This window comes from Leopardus geoffroyi, chromosome C1 (genome assembly GCF_018350155.1).
Source record: "Leopardus geoffroyi isolate Oge1 chromosome C1, O.geoffroyi_Oge1_pat1.0, whole genome shotgun sequence".
Taxonomy (NCBI): domain Eukaryota; kingdom Metazoa; phylum Chordata; class Mammalia; order Carnivora; family Felidae; genus Leopardus; species Leopardus geoffroyi.
The window spans coordinates 195,251,814-195,268,794 of record NC_059328.1 but is presented as its reverse complement, the minus strand read 5'-3'; the positions used below and the strand labels follow the sequence as shown (position 1 = coordinate 195,268,794).

Here is a 16,981-nt window from a genome sequence, read left to right as displayed (position 1 = left end):
TTTTAAAAGCTTTTGATGTCATTTTGCCTTTTCTTTCACCTCTATGCCCCCACCAAGCCAGTGAGTGGCCTCCTGGGATTTCCTGACCCTCTCCAAGAAACAACTGTGGATAAACTAATTAACTTTTATTTTAATTATTTGTACTTCAGATTCTTTTGATTACTCTCCCAACAATTTGGGTATAACTAGGACTTCTTCAAACAGATATTTGGAAGAAAATCCCATCCATCTTAGAAAGGGTCTTATGGGGCGCCTGGGTGGCTCAGTCTGTTAAGCGTCCGACTTCGGCTCAGGTCATGATCTCGTGGTTCATGAGTTCAAGCCCCGCGTGGGGCTCTGTGCTGACAGCTCAGAGCCTGGAGGCTGTTTCTGATTCTGTGTCTCCCTCTCTCTCTCTCTGACCCTCCCCCATTCATGCTCTGTCTCTCTCTGTCTCAAAATTAAATAAACGTTTAAAAAAAAATTAAAAAAAAAAAAGAAAGGGTCTTATGGCAATTTCTGACAAAAAGACTTTTTTTTCTTTTTTCTTTATTTCTTTTTCTTTTTTTTTCTTTTAACTTGCTTTATTTTTAATTTTTTTAAATTTTACATCCAAATTAGTTAGCAGATAATGCAACAATGATTTCAGGAGTAGATTCCTTAGTGTCCCTTACCCATTTAGCCAGCCCATCCCCCCCCCCCACAACCCCTCAGTTTGTTCTCCATATTTATGAGTCTCTTCTGTTTTGTCCCCCTCTCTGTTTTTATATTATTTTTGTTTCCCCTCCCTTATGTTCATCTGTTTTGTCTCTTAAAGTTTTCATATGAGTGAAGTCATGATTTTTGTCTTTCTCTGACTGACTAATTTCACTTAGCATAATACCCTTCAGTCCCATCCACATAATTGCAAATGGCAAGATTTCATTCTTTTTGATTGCCAGGTAATACTCCATTGTATATATATATATACCACATCTTCTTTGTCCATTCATCCATGGATGGACATTTGGGTCCTTTCCATACTTTGGCTATTGTTGATAGTGCTGCTATAAACATGGAGGTGCATGTGTCCCTTCGAAACAGCACTCCTGTATCCCTTGGATAAATGCCTAGTAGTGCAATTGCTGGGTTGTAGGGTAGTTCTATTTTTAGTTTTTTGAGGAACCTCCATACTGTTTTCCAGAGTGGCTGCACCAGCTTGCGTTCCCAGAAAAAACTTTTTTTCTTGATAGAAAGTTTATGTCCCTGATTTTCTCCCATTCTCAAGCCTCAGATTCTAGAATATCCATAGCATCTCATGTGATTATTTTACTACCTTATACTTTTATTATTTCATATATTAGGGTGGTTTTTTTTTTACTATTAAAAATGTTACTGAATTAAAAAAAAATTCTGAAGATCCATAAATACTTTTGCCAGAGGTATTTTGCTAAAATAATATTTTAATTTTATTTAATTTAATTTTTTTTCTTTTTTTTTTTTAATTTTTGTTTTCAACGTTTATTTATTTTTTTGGGGACAGAGAGAGACAGAGCATGAACGGGGGAGGGGCAGAGACAGAGGGAGACACAGAATCAGAAACAGGCTCCAGGCTCTGAGCCATCAGCCCAGAGCCCAACGCGGGGCTCGAACTCACGGACCACGAGATCGTGACCTGGCTGAAGTCGGACGCTTAACCGACTGCGCCACTCAAGCGCCCCTTAATTTAATTTTAATTAATAATTTAATTTTTAACAGCTTCTGTGTTGGTAAAACAGTTTTATCATACTGGTTTCCTTATAGTAGGTTGGAAGGTAACTTGAAGGGTGTTTTTTCTTTTTGTTTACCATCAACTATTGTTAGATTAAACAGGAGAAAAATCTTCTTCCCATTTATTTTATAAAGGTTACATCTCAACATAATACATAAATCTACATTTGACAATGAAAGTCCTAGTGTATTGAATAAAAGATCCCTGAGACCTTGTTCAGGGTGATATAGCAGTGAAAACCTTCCTCTCATTGACTGAATGACCAAAGGATCATTTAGCTTAATTTCTTGCCATTTTCTACTAGTCTGCCAGTTGGTTATATAGTAATTTTTAACAGATCTGGTTGACTTTTTAAAAATGAAACTTGTTATAATGACAAGGGACAATAAACTATAGCTTTGTGGAGTTGAAAGGGAGAACAAAAATAACTGAGTCAGACTTTAAGATTCTTATTTTCAAAAATCACAATGGATCTAAATGGGGACCAAAAAAAAATTGAAAAATGAAAAGTAGATGTACCACCATGCTTTTATGAAGGCTTCAGTATAATTAGAATGTTGAAAAAATAACACTAGTAGAGGCCTTACAGATCACATATTTCATCCCACTTGGCTTCAAACACATGTGCTGGCCTTGATTTGATTTTATAGAGTAGTCTCAATATAATAGTCGAGGTGACATTCAGAAAATTAAAGGCCCAGGTTAATAGGAAATGAAATCAGGGCAGTAAACGTCCCTTTCTGACATTCAGATAATGTAGTTTTGCAGTCCAATGCTGGTATGTTTCTGTTGAAAACATATCTTTTACCCATAAATGTTTCCAATGTAAAAATATCCATTTTATGTTTCCGAGTGTGAGGAAACAGGTCTTCCAGACATTGGAGAACCAGAGGTAGAGGCAGTGCTCAGGGATAATAGCATGGATTCTTTTGTTTTCTCCCAGGGATTGGGGTATGGCCTTGTTCATGCCGAGTCTGGTCAAAAAAGCAGGACTGCTGGTGGAGTGTAAAATTGGCTAACATAGAAGCGCATGGGTCGTGTAACAATTTTTCTGGTAGAGGAGTCTAAGTCTTGTGTAAAAAAAATAAATAAATAAGAGAATTTGTCTGGTTTCTCAGCTCTGGCTGGGCGGTGCCTGTAATAAAAGAACCACTGGAAACTTGGTGCCTATTAGAGGAATAAGAGCCAAGGAAAATCGGCTCTGACGTGTGCCCATCTCACATACTCTGTGAAGACTCCTGGTCCTTGCAGAGTGTTGGTATACTCTGCTAAACAAATCAGGCCCCAGCGGTACAGGAGTATGATGTGTGTGCATGTGTGTGCATGTGGGTATGCGTGTGCACGCGTGCATGTGTGCGTGTGTGTGTGCGTGTGTGTGTACAGTCTTCTTCTGCCCATCCAGATCCATAAGAAGTACTGTAGTAATAAAAGTGTATGTTTAGAGATGTCTACGTGCTAAATACTTAAATAAAATTTTTTCCCCATAACTTAAATGAGAAAACTCATTGGAAGCACATTTCTACAAGGATTTATGAGCAGTTAGATTTTTATGACAGAAAGGTTCTGCCAGTGATTTCTGGAGAATGCTGGTCATAAAACTCCTCATAGTTTGCAGAGTAAAGGAACTTAAAGGCTTGTGAAAGAAGATTCAAAATGAAGTCAGCATTGCTAAGACAGCCACTCAAAATAGAGGACAGAGGATATTGAGGAAGTAAGGCCTGTGTATGTGTTCTGTTTTAGTCTCCACAACACCATGAAGTTTTTACTTTTGTCAATTGCCATTTGTCAACTGCAACTCCACCACCTCCTGGCACACACCCTTCTCCTTTGGATTAAAATAGAGATAATGTAACACCTGTTAGCTAAATAGCCAATCCTGCAGTAGATAGCTTCCACTCGGCCAGCACCAATCATTACGTCTTTTAAAACAAGTTTTGTAACCTTGTGGCTTTTGCCTTTATAAGCCCACTCACGATTCCAGTTTGAAAAACACATTCCATTTCCGTAGACCCTGTGTCTTCCAGATGCAGACTCTAAGACCTCAAAGGAATGCTTTTGTTGCTTTATAGCCTCTTCTTGTATTAGACATTCCCAGCATAACTGACAGCGATCAGTACAATGTTGGACCCAGTGGTGTTATCTTCAGTGATTTCGAGGTCAATTTCAGAGTTATTACCCTTATTTTTTGTAATAGAAAAAAAGATTTTTTTCTTTTTATATATGAAAATCCCTTGGTTGAATTTTTAAGTTATATGATACATTTGGCCATTGAGCATTTGAGGAAATTGTGGTTACTCAAAACCTAGCCACATGTCTGGCCTCTCCAAGTAACCTGATTATTAACACACATGCTTGACTTACCACCAGAGGCTCAGTGCGTGGTCTGGGCAGGCAAGAAAAAGTTTCTCGAAGGAAGGTGGTAATCTCCAGGAGAAGCTGGCACGCCGCCATCTTCAAGGCAAAGGGGCAGCCACATTTAGAGGGGTTCACAGTACCTATGGAATGAAAGAGTTCCTTCCTAAATAAACAAATCAATAAAACATACACAGAGGCACGGTTTGATGGATAAAGCTACACATGTGTAAAATCAAATTGCAAATGAGAATGTCACCTATACATGTCCAAAATGAAATTGCATATGAGAATGTTACCTATACATGTTCAATTTACCTATTTCTTTTAGCATGATCTATGCATTACCATATACCTCTTTCTTCCTCCATTTTGTAATTCTATAATTAATATTGTTTAGTATTAAGATACCAATCAATATGAACTAAATTATTTTCCTTAAGACTCATAGCATAACATAACACAGTCCACTAAACTAGAAAGCCTTTTAACAAAAACAGAAATGGAAAGCAGTCTTGCAAGATTTCACATTTAGTCAGATTTAGACTGCGTACAGGGTAGTGAACTACTTTTGGGACTACACGAATCTCGCCACCTTATTTTGTGAGAGACATCTATCTTGAGGGCAGTGATGTTGCTTCCAATTTAGCCCAGATGTGTTTCTGCAGCATAGACAAGACATACTTGGTCACTTGTATCATACACTTTATACAAATTGGCCTATCATATTAAAGCATAGCTACACTAGAAGTATAAAAATATTCTCTTTTATTCTGAAGAATATCAGTCTTTGGATGAGTAAAATGTTGCCTCCATCATAGATCTAACAATGGATTTTACTATGGAGGCAGATAATGGCCAAGGTGACACCATAGAGATTTTTAAAATTCTTAGGATTGGTTCTCAGATACATGTTGTCACTAATCCTACAGAAATATATTGATTACTTATCAACATTCAGAAAAGAAGACCAAAGTAATGTCAAGTTCTGCCTCTCATAAAAGAAAGAAAATAGTTATCTATTTGAATCAAGGCATCAAGCAATCACAACTACAGATCAGCATTCCTAAATATCTTTCTAAAATATTTCCTGTGTATTAGGCTTTCTTAATTGAATAGCATGTATATATTATGGCTTAGCTGAGAGAGGGTGGAAATGATGTTCTTTCTGAAGATATGTGATTTCCTCATGAAAACCATTACTTTTTCTCCAGAGATAGTATGTGGCTGGAGACACTGCCTCTTGTTAAGAATGGAAGAGACAAAGTCCTCTGGAATTTCTAGATGGATATTTACTGGAGCCATAATTATCTTTTATTTTACTTACTAATTTTTTTAAGTTTATTTATTTATTTTGTGAGAGAGGGAGAGTGCATGTGGGCTAGTAGAAGAGGGGCAGAGAGAGAGGGAGAAAGAGAATCCCAAGCAGGCTCATGCTATCTGCACAGAGTCTGACACGGGGCTTGATCTCACAAACCATGAGCTCATGACCTGAGACAAGGTCAAGAGTCAGACACTTAACGACTGAGCCACCCAGGTACTCGAGCCATAATTACCTTTTAAGTGCAAGATGAGCTATGTACTGACAAGAGAGCAGAACTAAACCAGACATTTCAATCTTCTCTTCAATGGAGGCTACGTAAGCCTAGACTAAATTATTTGGATGTGCAATAGTTTTTAAGAAATGATCAGGGGCGCCTGGGTGGCGCAGTAGGTTAAGCGTCCGACTTCAGCCAGGTCACGATCTCGCGGTCCGGGAGTTCGAGCCCCGCGTCAGGTTCTGGGCTGATGGCTCAGAGCCTGGAGCCTGTTTCCGATTCTGTGTCTCCCTCTCTCTCTGCCCCTACCCCGTTCATGCTCTGTCTCTCTCTGTCCCAAAAATAAATAAACATTGAAAAAAAAATTAAAAAAAAAAAAAAAGAAATGATCAAACACTACATATTCAGTATAAACTTCTGGATCTTGTCCTGAGATTATCATCCAGATTCTTCTTGTCAATCCTGTAAACAGTGAACTTGGTCTTAGTCCAGGCCCTCTTGCAACTATCATCTGAAATGTTTTGTTAAAATGAACAATGATTGAGTCCTACATGCTCTCATCAAAAACCCAAGTACCAGGCATAACATATTGGTAAACGACACTTTTGTGGTCTCATGGAGATTAAAGCTCATTTTGGGCTGTGAGGATGTATCCATCTAATGGTGCTTTAGCTCATCTGTGTTCTGAAGGACGCTTAGGAGATCCAAGGCAGTTTGGAGATGTCTTCTGGTGGGTCTTCACTAGGTTGCTGGATAGTCCTCAAGTGGTCTTAAGGCCAGACCCAATTCTATTCTCCATTCAATTATCCAAAGGCATTCTAGGATAGTCTAGACTCCTGTGAACTTGAGGGAATCTTTGGGGGCCAATGTTCACTTGGTAGGCTGAAATACTGATATCAGAATTTGGTATTTTGTTAGCAGCTAAGTCAAGAAAATTTGCTCTGATGTGATAAAGGATGAGAAAGTGCAAAATGATGAAAAAAATTGTAAAATAAATCATTGGTATGAAAGTGGAAAAGAAGACAATAAGTTTTCTTTGATTATTATTTAATTATGCTCAATATTACACCCAGCCATGCTTTTACACTTTAAGACTAGAAAGATGAAGTCATCTTGGCATTGCTTAACTGACAACAGTCATTAATATATAATCAGGGAGTCTGAATTTCAAACCACTGGGGAAAGGCAAGAGGAAGAGGTATTATTGTCTTCATCAGATAATGTCACCAATTCCATAACCATTTAGGAATTTTATTTAGGTAGTAGTACACATACACAACAAGCTTGTATGGTATACAACACACGTATGCACAAAATGGTGTTGAAGAGGAGTGTACAGGAATCTCTTTGTCTATGGTGGGACTCACTTCTAATTTTAACAAAGAAGTACAGTACAGCAGACATTCACACTTCTAAAAATCTGAATTGTTTAATATTTCAAATTCATGTTAAAAACTATAATCAAATAATTCACTATTTTAATGATTTGGGAAGCATTTCATGTTCAATTTTATTTGGTCCATTTTTTTTTTAATCTCCAAGAGCAATAACAAAATGCAAAACCTGAGTGAACCTCTTCTGGGTCAGTAATTTTCCACAACTATATTTTCTCAGAGAGGCCTAATACTAACCTTTGTATAATAGTAAGAGTCACAGACTACAAAGCATTGGATGTTCTGTATTGGCTGCAACTCCTTGTGTCTGTCTATGGTCTTCTCTTTTTGGTTCTTGCCCTCTCTTTGTGTGGCTTTATGCACATGCGTTACATCCATGCACAGGGAATCAGGGAAAAGGAGAAGTGGGGAGACATGGGAAGGTGGTAAGAATATGAAAGAGGAAAGAGAAATATTAAGTGCTCCTAAAGCAAAGATTCTTACAAGCAGGGGTTCTTGTAGTAAAGGGAGTCTCCTTACTGTCATCTAAAAAGTCTTCCTCCTCATCCTCCTTTCTCAGTCTCCTCTTGGTTTCCTCATCATAAATGAGACCCAGAAGGTTGGCGGGGCTTTCACTTTCCCCATGGCACAGCTCATTCAACCGGATGCCAATTGCCTAGCATGGGAGAAAAAGAGTGAAACAGCACAAAGCATGTCAGACTGAAAAATAGGCTTTCACATTACAGAGGCCATAAGCAACTGTTAATGGGAAGGTATATATCATCTAGTAGGGCATATTAAACAAAGAGATTGACAATGATACATAAGCCTCCTCTATATGCCAATGTGCTGTACTCACCATGTTTCTTTATGTAGAAACCCAGGGGTGGATGGCATTGACACTATCTCCAAGGTCATTTAGTCTGAAGACTTGTAGGAACTGGAACAAAACCTTTGTGTTCTCATACAATTTTTTTTTCTGAATATATTTCCACTTACTTGAAGGACATTTATTTCATAGGTCTCATATAAGGGAGTGCAAAGTTGTTTTTAATGGAGGATTTTGTTGTAGTAAAAAAATAAGAACTCTCAGTTCCTCAGAGTGCTTCTGATTATGCTATTTTATGAGAATGTCACTGCCATGCTAATGAGTTTGGAGGTTGGCAAGAATTCTAGTACAGCAATTTTATTTATATCTGGCATTATGTACAAAGTAATGTCTTTTTTATAGACTTTGTTCTCCCACTCCATGATAGTCTATGAATGAGTAAGAGACACTAACTATTCCTTTGGTAGAGTATCCAACAACAACATGGATCCAATACCTGCTATCTGTTCTTCTGAATCATCATGCACTATTGTCTGATTTGCCAAAAGGAATTTTCCACAAGAAGAGACAAAATACACCACCTCTATCTAATTCTTTTTATGTTCCAATTACATACTGTGTACAATAAAAGACACATGCTTAGGAAGGAGAGTCAAAAGCTAAAATGAGCACTGAACTTGGGGTTTGACAGTCTATGCATTCGTAGGTATAAATTCCAACTAATTTTCTTCTTCCTTCTGGTATTACTTCTTTCAAATATTCAGAAAGGTTGCTAAATTCTGGGCATGCAAGAAATTAGACAAAGTACTAGAAATTGATGAGGATACGTCCAAAACTCTTTAAATAAAAACGCAAGTCGTTTGAATGTCTTGACTATCTGGAAAGAAAAAGCTCTCCTTAAACTCTGGAATTAAGTGACAAGTAACAAAAACTATATCAATGAGAAGGAAAGCATTGTAAAAAGGTGTCATGGCATCCTAAAAGTTTAGTCATTAACCTGAGAAGTTTTAAGCAAACAAAGAAAAACATTAAAAATAAAAACTACTACCTCAACAAAAAGCCTTGTCCTGATGCCACTATTTGGAGATCCTCTCTAAAGAAGGAGACATGCAATTATGAGTCTGGAATGGAGCCAACAAACTTAATGGTGAAATTCAAAGGGGGAAAAAATCTACATGGATCTTTCCAGGATGTTGACACTAAACAATTTAAGTTAAATCCACAATTCAGAAAGCTTAAAGAGTTGCTCAGAAAATTAACTTGCCTTGGATAACACTAAATGTCTAGATAATAATTTAGAGTTCTTTGTCTCTTCCAAGGCTAGAAAAATGCCTTAGGGATAGGTTTGTTCCTTTTTTTTTTTCATCAAATATTTATTAAGTAAGGTAATTTGTTAGGTAGTAAATAAAACATAGAGTTGAATAAATTGTTACAGTATGCCAGTATCTTTGCTGAATGTGCCCTAGTAGATTACAAGCCTTCATCTAGAAGGGTCACTGTTTGGCAACTGGGAAGGTGAGGGAGGTTGAAAGACTTGCTGAAGGTTGTTCAGAAAGCCGTGGTCTGAGATCCAAGCATAGGGTATCTGTCTTTTGCTCTTCCCCTCAAGGAGCTTACAGTCTCCTGGGGGAGGCAACAACACATCAAAATAACACATTAACTGATGAAAGAGACAAAAAGTATTTTATTAGTTCAGGAGATGGACAGATTAGATTCAGTTCAGAGAATCATACAGTGTCTCTTTTCTGTAGATTGCTGTAGATGTAGAAGAATTCGTGTTTGGGCTAATGGAGAAGAAGAGGAGTGGATACTCCAGGTAGGGAGTTCCAAAAGATCTGTCAAGGAAGTGCACGGATCTGTTCAGAGACTGACAAGTAAGCCACTTGGCTGAAGCACAATTTTGTGAGAGAGAAACATGTGCAGGAAGGCTGGGAGGGTAGATTGGGCCTAGATCTATAGTTCTTGAAGCTGAACCTCATTTTGTATTCTGAAGAATGATGAAAGGCAATGTGTGAATGGGGGAGAACCCTTACTCATTTGAGAGACTCTGTGTTAACTGCCTAGAAATGCACAAACCGTGTATCCTGCTTTCAGAAATTAATGTAATAACTTATTATTACTGAACACCTGTTAGACACAAAGGATTGAGATAAATGTTCTTTTAGATACATTAGGTCATTTGACTTCATCATCCATAATCTTGCTGTAGTTTGCATAAAGGCTGTGGAGAGAGCAGTGATGTCAGGCTAAGCAATTTGGGTTTTATCCCAAGGGAAAAGGAAGGCCACTGAAGCATTGTAAGTTGGTAAGAAACACAATCTGATTTGCATTTTAGCCTAATCACTGTGAGAGCAGTTTGGAGAATGAATTAGAGAGGGTAAATCTGGAAGCCGGGAGATAAGTATGAATGTTCTGCTTTCAGATGGGCTCTGCCATTTGGAGATCATTTTGTTGGCAGTGTGTAGAATGGGTCAGATGAGGGGAGATTGTGGGAAGAAGACCAAATCAGAAAATATTTTAGCCATCCAGATGAAAAAGAACAAAGATGTGACCTAAAAGGACATCAGTGACATGGAAGCGGTGGAATCAATAAGGGAAGGAAGGATGGAATATGTTCAAAGGCTGTCATCTTAGATAAACGGTGTTACCATTTATAAGAATAGAAAGTTCAGGAAAGGTTGCAGATGAGGGTGTATTTATACTGGAAGAAGAGTTTTATTTTGGTCAGATTGTGTTTCAGGGTATTGAGTGAATGCTTCCAGAGTACAGTTGGTAATGCTGGCCGGGGATCTGAACAGTGCTATGGATAGAGAAGTCTATGCTACTGGCATATAGGTTACAGTTAAAAATACAGGAATAAATGTACTCCTGGGGGAGGTTATGCAGGAAAAAACTATAATAAATTCTGGGAATGTCTATATTTATAGGGGGGAAGGAGGCAGGGGACCAAGGAAGGAGACAGGAAATGTCTAACTTCATAGATTTATTGAGAACATTAAATGAATTAAGTTTATCTTCCCCTAAAATGTTTTTTTTCAGTGCATGGTACATAACAGATACTCAATAAATTGTCTCACAAACAAACAAACAAACAAACAAAAACATAGAACTTCTTCACTTCACCCAAGCACCTGAATTTTTATATAAGAAAATCGTAAGCTCACGTCTCCCCATTGGTAGAAGAGCTTGGCAGCATTCCACTGTAGCTTCTGGTTCCGTTTGTTGCCCACAATGGGAGAGCGTCCCCTGGAAAGGCCTTTCTTCGTGATATTCACGTGATGCCCTTTCATCCACTCTGGCCAGTTGCCGCGGTTGCAGCGGTGAACAAAACGGGCACATTCCAGAAACAGAGCTGCTCTGGCTACCACAGGAGCTTCCTGAGGACGGTTGTGGAGGAAAGAATGATGTCGGATTAATGAGCAATAGGCCGACCTTAAAGGGAATTACTAAGTACTCTTAGTTTATTTTAGTCTCCATGTCTTGATTTAGGTTAGTCATATTTCCCAGAGTGCAGACTGGTAGTAGCGTGGTTAACAGTAGTGGGAATTCTGGAAAATGAATCCTTGAAGGCAAATTTGCATACTGAAGAATTAGACATTTTAAGTAGATTTCTGTGTTTAGCTTTCCCCTTTTGAAGAATCTCAAGTAATTTCATGACTTTATCATTGCATATTTAAGAGGCAGCTGGGATTTGCATAGGACAGTGAGATAATGTTCAAAGGAGTTTTTTAATATGAAGCTTTTGTTAAACCTAAAATTTTAACCCAAGGCAAACAAATATTCAATTTCTAGAACTAGTCTTATGTTAATCAAGGGAGTCAATAGTGATCTTGTTCCAACAATAATGTTATCTATGACCATCCACACACTCCAAAGAAGTACAACTGTTCCTGCGCGTTTTGGCTAGTAAGAAAAGGAAGTGCTTATTAGATTTTGTTGAGTTAGTCTTTTGTCCCCCTTACTTTGTGATGAATAACAGATAAAATTCTGCTTAAATGGGCATGGTTTCAATTGAAAATGTTTGACAAAGAGGAAATTATTCAATTGATAAATGAAAAACAGAGCATTTATTCAAAAAAAGAGAAATATGGTTCCATCTTGTCATGTCAAGATGTGCTTAAAAAAAAAGAAGAAACAACTTTCAGTGAATACCGAGAAACTAGTAAGCATCATCTACCTACTGAAATCTTCACAAGCTAAAATAAATAAATTAAATAAATAAATAAATAAATAAAGGAACATTCCCATAGAAGGTCAACAGGTAACAAAAAGTACATACATCAACAATGTGTACATTTAACTTGAGCCAGTTTAAAAAAAATACATCACAATACTGGCCATCAACTCAGAGTTACCTAATAGCCATAAGCTGATTAGTAACCAACGCTTTTCAACATTTCAAACAATAATATTCTTAATAATTCATTAATCCACAATATTAAAATAGGGGCTAATATATAGAGAGTATCAATTACATGTTGATTAGCTTTTATGAGTTGTCATTCTGAATAATAATAACAAACCTCTAGACTAGAAATAATGTCCTCATTTCAATGTTTTTAAAAATGAGGCATAATTTTTCTACGATCATACAGCTGGGAAGAGGTGAACACAGGATTCAATACCAGGCCTTTCTAATGTACAAATTGTTGCTAGTTCCTCTTTGGTACCTGCATTGTCTTAATATATACACAGATAAATCTTGACAAAGATGATTTCTAGAATGTGTGGAGAAAGTCATTTTTTTTAAATGGGGCATTAAAGTCATGTAACATTACTCTCTAAAACACAAATATATGATCATATCATTTTCCTATTTAAAATTTATTATAGGCTCCATCCATCTCAATCATAACACGAATAAAGATACTCAACCTTTGTTATCTGGTTCATCTCCCTTTCTATCTCTGTATCAAGTACTCTATGGTCTAACTATATCGAACAGGTTACAGTCCCTTAAATATGACATCTTACACCTTTTCACATGTTGTTTCCATGATTTGTGGAGCTGTTAAGCCTTTTTCCCATCTTGTAAATTCCCACTTTTACTAATAAGTTTAGTTACTTCCTCTAAGAAGCCTTCCTTAATGTTTCTCCTCTTAGGCAGAGTTGGTTACTTCATTCTTTGAATACCACAGTACCTCAAACACACTGAATGATCCTAGTAAGTTAGCCCTTTAAGCATTTTCTCATTGTCCACAACTTAAAGGAAGCCATCAAGAGTTCTGATAAGAAATATATTTATGTAGGAACTTAATATCACAAAGCATATGATGCATCGCTACTACATGCAAAGTTAACCTATGCGGAAAGGTAGAGTACCAGATGAACATTAATGGTGAGAACCTATCATTAAAAAAAAAAAGTGGACACTAATGATGAAAATCTATCATCCACTGCATTGGTGCCAAGATTTGGTAGTAGGTCACAGGAATAGAAAGACGAGATTGAGAGGGTCAAATGATTTTCTGCATTAAACCTATCAGTATTGGAGTACCATAACATACAGATTAAACGTCTATGCTCTTTTCTTGTATTAAATATTTATTTTACTACATATCTCAGATATGCTAATCTGTGTCTGAAAAAGGCTTGAACATCTGTCTGTAAAAATGGATGGCATTCTGGAAGGCAAGGTGAGTCATGTGAATTTGTTGTCAACCCATCAAATTTTGACACATTCCCAATATAAAGCAATGGGATTCATTGCTTAATGACAGGAAGACAGAACCACTATTAGGGTGGCATTATGTTGTAAACCCTGGCTCCTACAGAATTACCAAGGTCGAAAATTAGCCTAACTCAAATGTATGGGGCAGAGGATCTTTTTATTGCCCTTAACTATTAGATGACACTGAAAAGATTAATAATAGATGAATGAAAAATCCAAATTGTGCTTTGTGGTTTTTCCTATGTACATTGGCTTGCCTCCTTCAGAAGACAGCTTAGAAAGCTCAGGGCATTTGGAATGAAAAGCAATTTTGATTTTCTGTTCACAAAAACTAGTTATAATAAAACTCAGATATTACCAGTTATCAGCCCTAGGAAATCCTAATCTAAAGTTTGGAAATGGAATCGAGATCATTATGAAAATAATTCCCATTAACTATACAGCACAACATGAAAAGGAGGGTTGATTATTATCTGATGAATTTGATCCATGTTAACTGTAAAAGTAGGTAACTTTTGGAAATGTCACTATCTGCATTAAGGGATGAGGACATAGAGTAACTCAAACATTGCCTTTTTATTATAATCCTCATCAACCTGGTGGATGAAAGCAGACTTGAAATACTATAGTCAAGATGACACTGAATAATACCACTTTCTGGGGGTATTGTAGTATATATCTTACTATACAGACAATGGAGGAAGTTGTTGAGGACTCTACAAAGCTAAGGACTCTACTGTGCATCCTGGTAGAAGATACTTAGCACTAAGTACTGACTTCACAATGTGTATGAAAGAGCTTTCAAGGCATTTTAGGTGGGGTGTGGCTATAGGGAATTATTTTCCTTATAAATTCCTTTCAGAGTATAGTTTAGAAAGTATTGATTTTAGGGGCAGAGTTCTAGAATACCTTGGACAAAAAGAATTCTTCCTGGACATAGAGAAGAGTCAATTTTTCCTCTTTTTGATGGAGCTTACCTCTTACAGTTCAGCGCAATCTGAAGAAGCAGCAAAAAATGGAGACATGACAGAATGGATAGGGATGGACTCACATCACACAGAACAACAGCACAAATGGAGAAAAATGAATCAGAAGAATGCTGCATGGATGAAAACCACAGAGTATCAGAGCATAGTCAAAAGTGAACATCTAAACAAAATTTGTTTTGTATACATTGGTATACCACAGAGAATTTTTACTGGTGGTCCTGAAAGAAAAGTAGGCGTATTTAAATTTCTGTCTTATTAGCATGTCTGCTAGATTACCTTTTTATGTTTTGTAATGCCAAAGAGTGGCTTCAATTCAATTGTTGCATAACCTTATAGTCCTAGACAAGGCAGGAACCAATTTTAACTGGGAAGATTAGATTAACCTAAAATATTCAGTGAAATCTTATGGAATTTATAAGTTTGAAGGTCAAAAATAGTTGAATACTAACAATTTCACATGGTTCACTCTTATATAAGGTGTTCTCTGCAATGACTACAAAGCAATTTAGTTAGAGCTACAAAATGTCATAAGAATGTCATTAGGCAGCACGGATTTCTCTAACATTCTATGACTAGAAAACTTCAAGGGTTGGCTGCTTCTCCTTGACTTCCTTTGTCACTTTTCCTGCATTTTATAAGATCATTATGTATATTGAATGTTTCCTTTATGAAAGTGAAGGAGAGAATTGGAACACTAATTCAAGCAGCTGTGCTTTATTTTGCCTGGGGACTTAGAAAACATTGTTACCAAGATACGATGGTTAATTGAAGGTTATAATTGCAATACATTTCTTTCCCTGAAGGACTATATCTAAACTTATTATGTGAGAAGAAACCTAACTGATTCTGAAAACATATAAAAAACACTGGACAGGAACTAACTGTTTTAAAAGACTGAATATTTTATGTTGGCCCCTGGGGAATTACATAATATTTTTATTGCCTTACAATAAAATATAAAGCTCTTGCTGGCATAGGGTACCTATTTATTTAAAACCAATGGGAATAAGCAGTTATTGTGGGTCCTAATGTGCATTGGAACCTCGTTTGCTAGAGGATATGTGCTTGTGAGTCAGTATTTATTACTTAGCCTATATTGAATTCTCTGCCTGACTGAGATCAGTAAGTAACTGACAGGCTGTCTCTGCCCTTGCTCATTTCCACAGTAGCTGTGGGCAACTGAAATCATTTGGTTATCAGGCTAGAGGCAGGCATTATATTTTAGTACATGGTCTAGATGGCTAGTCATTTTAACAGTTACTCATATCACACTAAAATTTTGGGTATTATAAAAACGAAATAAAGTCTTCTGTTTCTGACAATCTGATGGATTATGTGTAGAAACAAACTTCCCTTGGTTTAGACTTCTAAAAATACTGGATAAAATATCCCCCAAAGTTTTCATTTTGTCTTTCTTTTGTTTCTAACATGAGATAATAGACTGCTGGAGAGAAGAAATTACAAGAAAGTATTATTTTGGGTGGGGGAAAGAAAGGGGTGAGAGCAAGCATAGGAATAATTACCCTGAGGGTTTCTACTGACTGTGGAGAGGCCAGACCCTGGGTTTTCAATGGGCCATGAGTTAAATGTCTGGGCCCAAGCAGAGTGGGAGGTCAGTTCATTCATTCCTACATAAAGCCAAGATCCCAGGTGTGACTTATGTTCAGTGAATGAATAAGAAAAAGATCTACCCCGCAGAAGTAGGTTTGCCTGAAAAGACTTGGCTCTGGCTCTGGGTAAAACAGAAATAAACAAACAAACAAAAAACAAAACAAAAAAGATTCTTTTATGAGAACTCCTAATCAAAATCCCATGTTTTTGTATACGTTTGGACTAGAATGGGTATGACTTCCATGCTCCTTGACCACTAAAAAGATCATTTAAAAATAATCTTAGGTTAGTGCTGCTTCCATGCCTGAGAAAGGAAATGGAAATCCTCTCTGGAGGAATATTTTACATCAGTACTTCTCAAATCTTCAGACTTAAGTGTGAATAAGAGTCACTGGGGAATATAGACAAAAATAGACTTTTTTGGTCCCATCCCAAAGATTCTGATTCAGGAGATATATTGAGGGCCCGAAAATTTGCATTTCAAACATGTGCACAGATGATGCCGATATTGCTGATCTGCTAAATAACACTGCTTTTAATACAGGTCTTAAAGAATTCTCACAGATAAAATCTCAAGAAGTTAAGTTCACATAACAAATACATTTAAAAATCTACCGTAAGAGCAGAAACAACAAAGTATAGAATCAAACTCACAAAGACAGGAGTTATTGGAATTGTACGGTATCAGATACATCTAAAGATTAATGTGGATATTGAAATGTATGATGAAGAAATAGGTTATCAAAGTTGACCTGGTAGTTTTAAAACAAGGATCAAATAAAACTTCTACAAATAAAAAGTAGTACTCGAAATTTCAAACTCAATGTATAGATTAAAAGACAGATTAGATCAAATGTTCTCAACTTTAGCACTATCACCATTTGGGCCA

At 36.9% G+C, this 16,981-nt stretch overlaps 1 protein-coding gene across 13 annotated transcripts in view; it reads right to left on the bottom strand.

Annotated features, from left to right (window-relative positions):
• The window catches only part of UNC80 (unc-80 homolog, NALCN channel complex subunit), a 230,098-nt gene that overhangs the window by 121,683 nt on the left and 91,434 nt on the right, over positions 1–16,981 (bottom strand). For 8 of the 13 annotated variants that reach the window (XM_045481069.1, XM_045481072.1, XM_045481063.1 and 5 more), the window contains 3 exons: positions 10,986–11,198; positions 7,497–7,668; positions 4,091–4,224 (listed from right to left, as the gene is read on the bottom strand). In XM_045481069.1, the coding sequence (XP_045337025.1) occupies positions 4,091–4,224; positions 7,497–7,668; positions 10,986–11,198 (519 nt within the window). The remainder of the gene's footprint in view (positions 1–4,090; positions 4,225–7,496; positions 7,669–10,985; positions 11,199–16,981) is intronic. The other 5 variants (XM_045481067.1, XM_045481070.1, XM_045481071.1 and 2 more) reach the window with 1 other exon arrangement.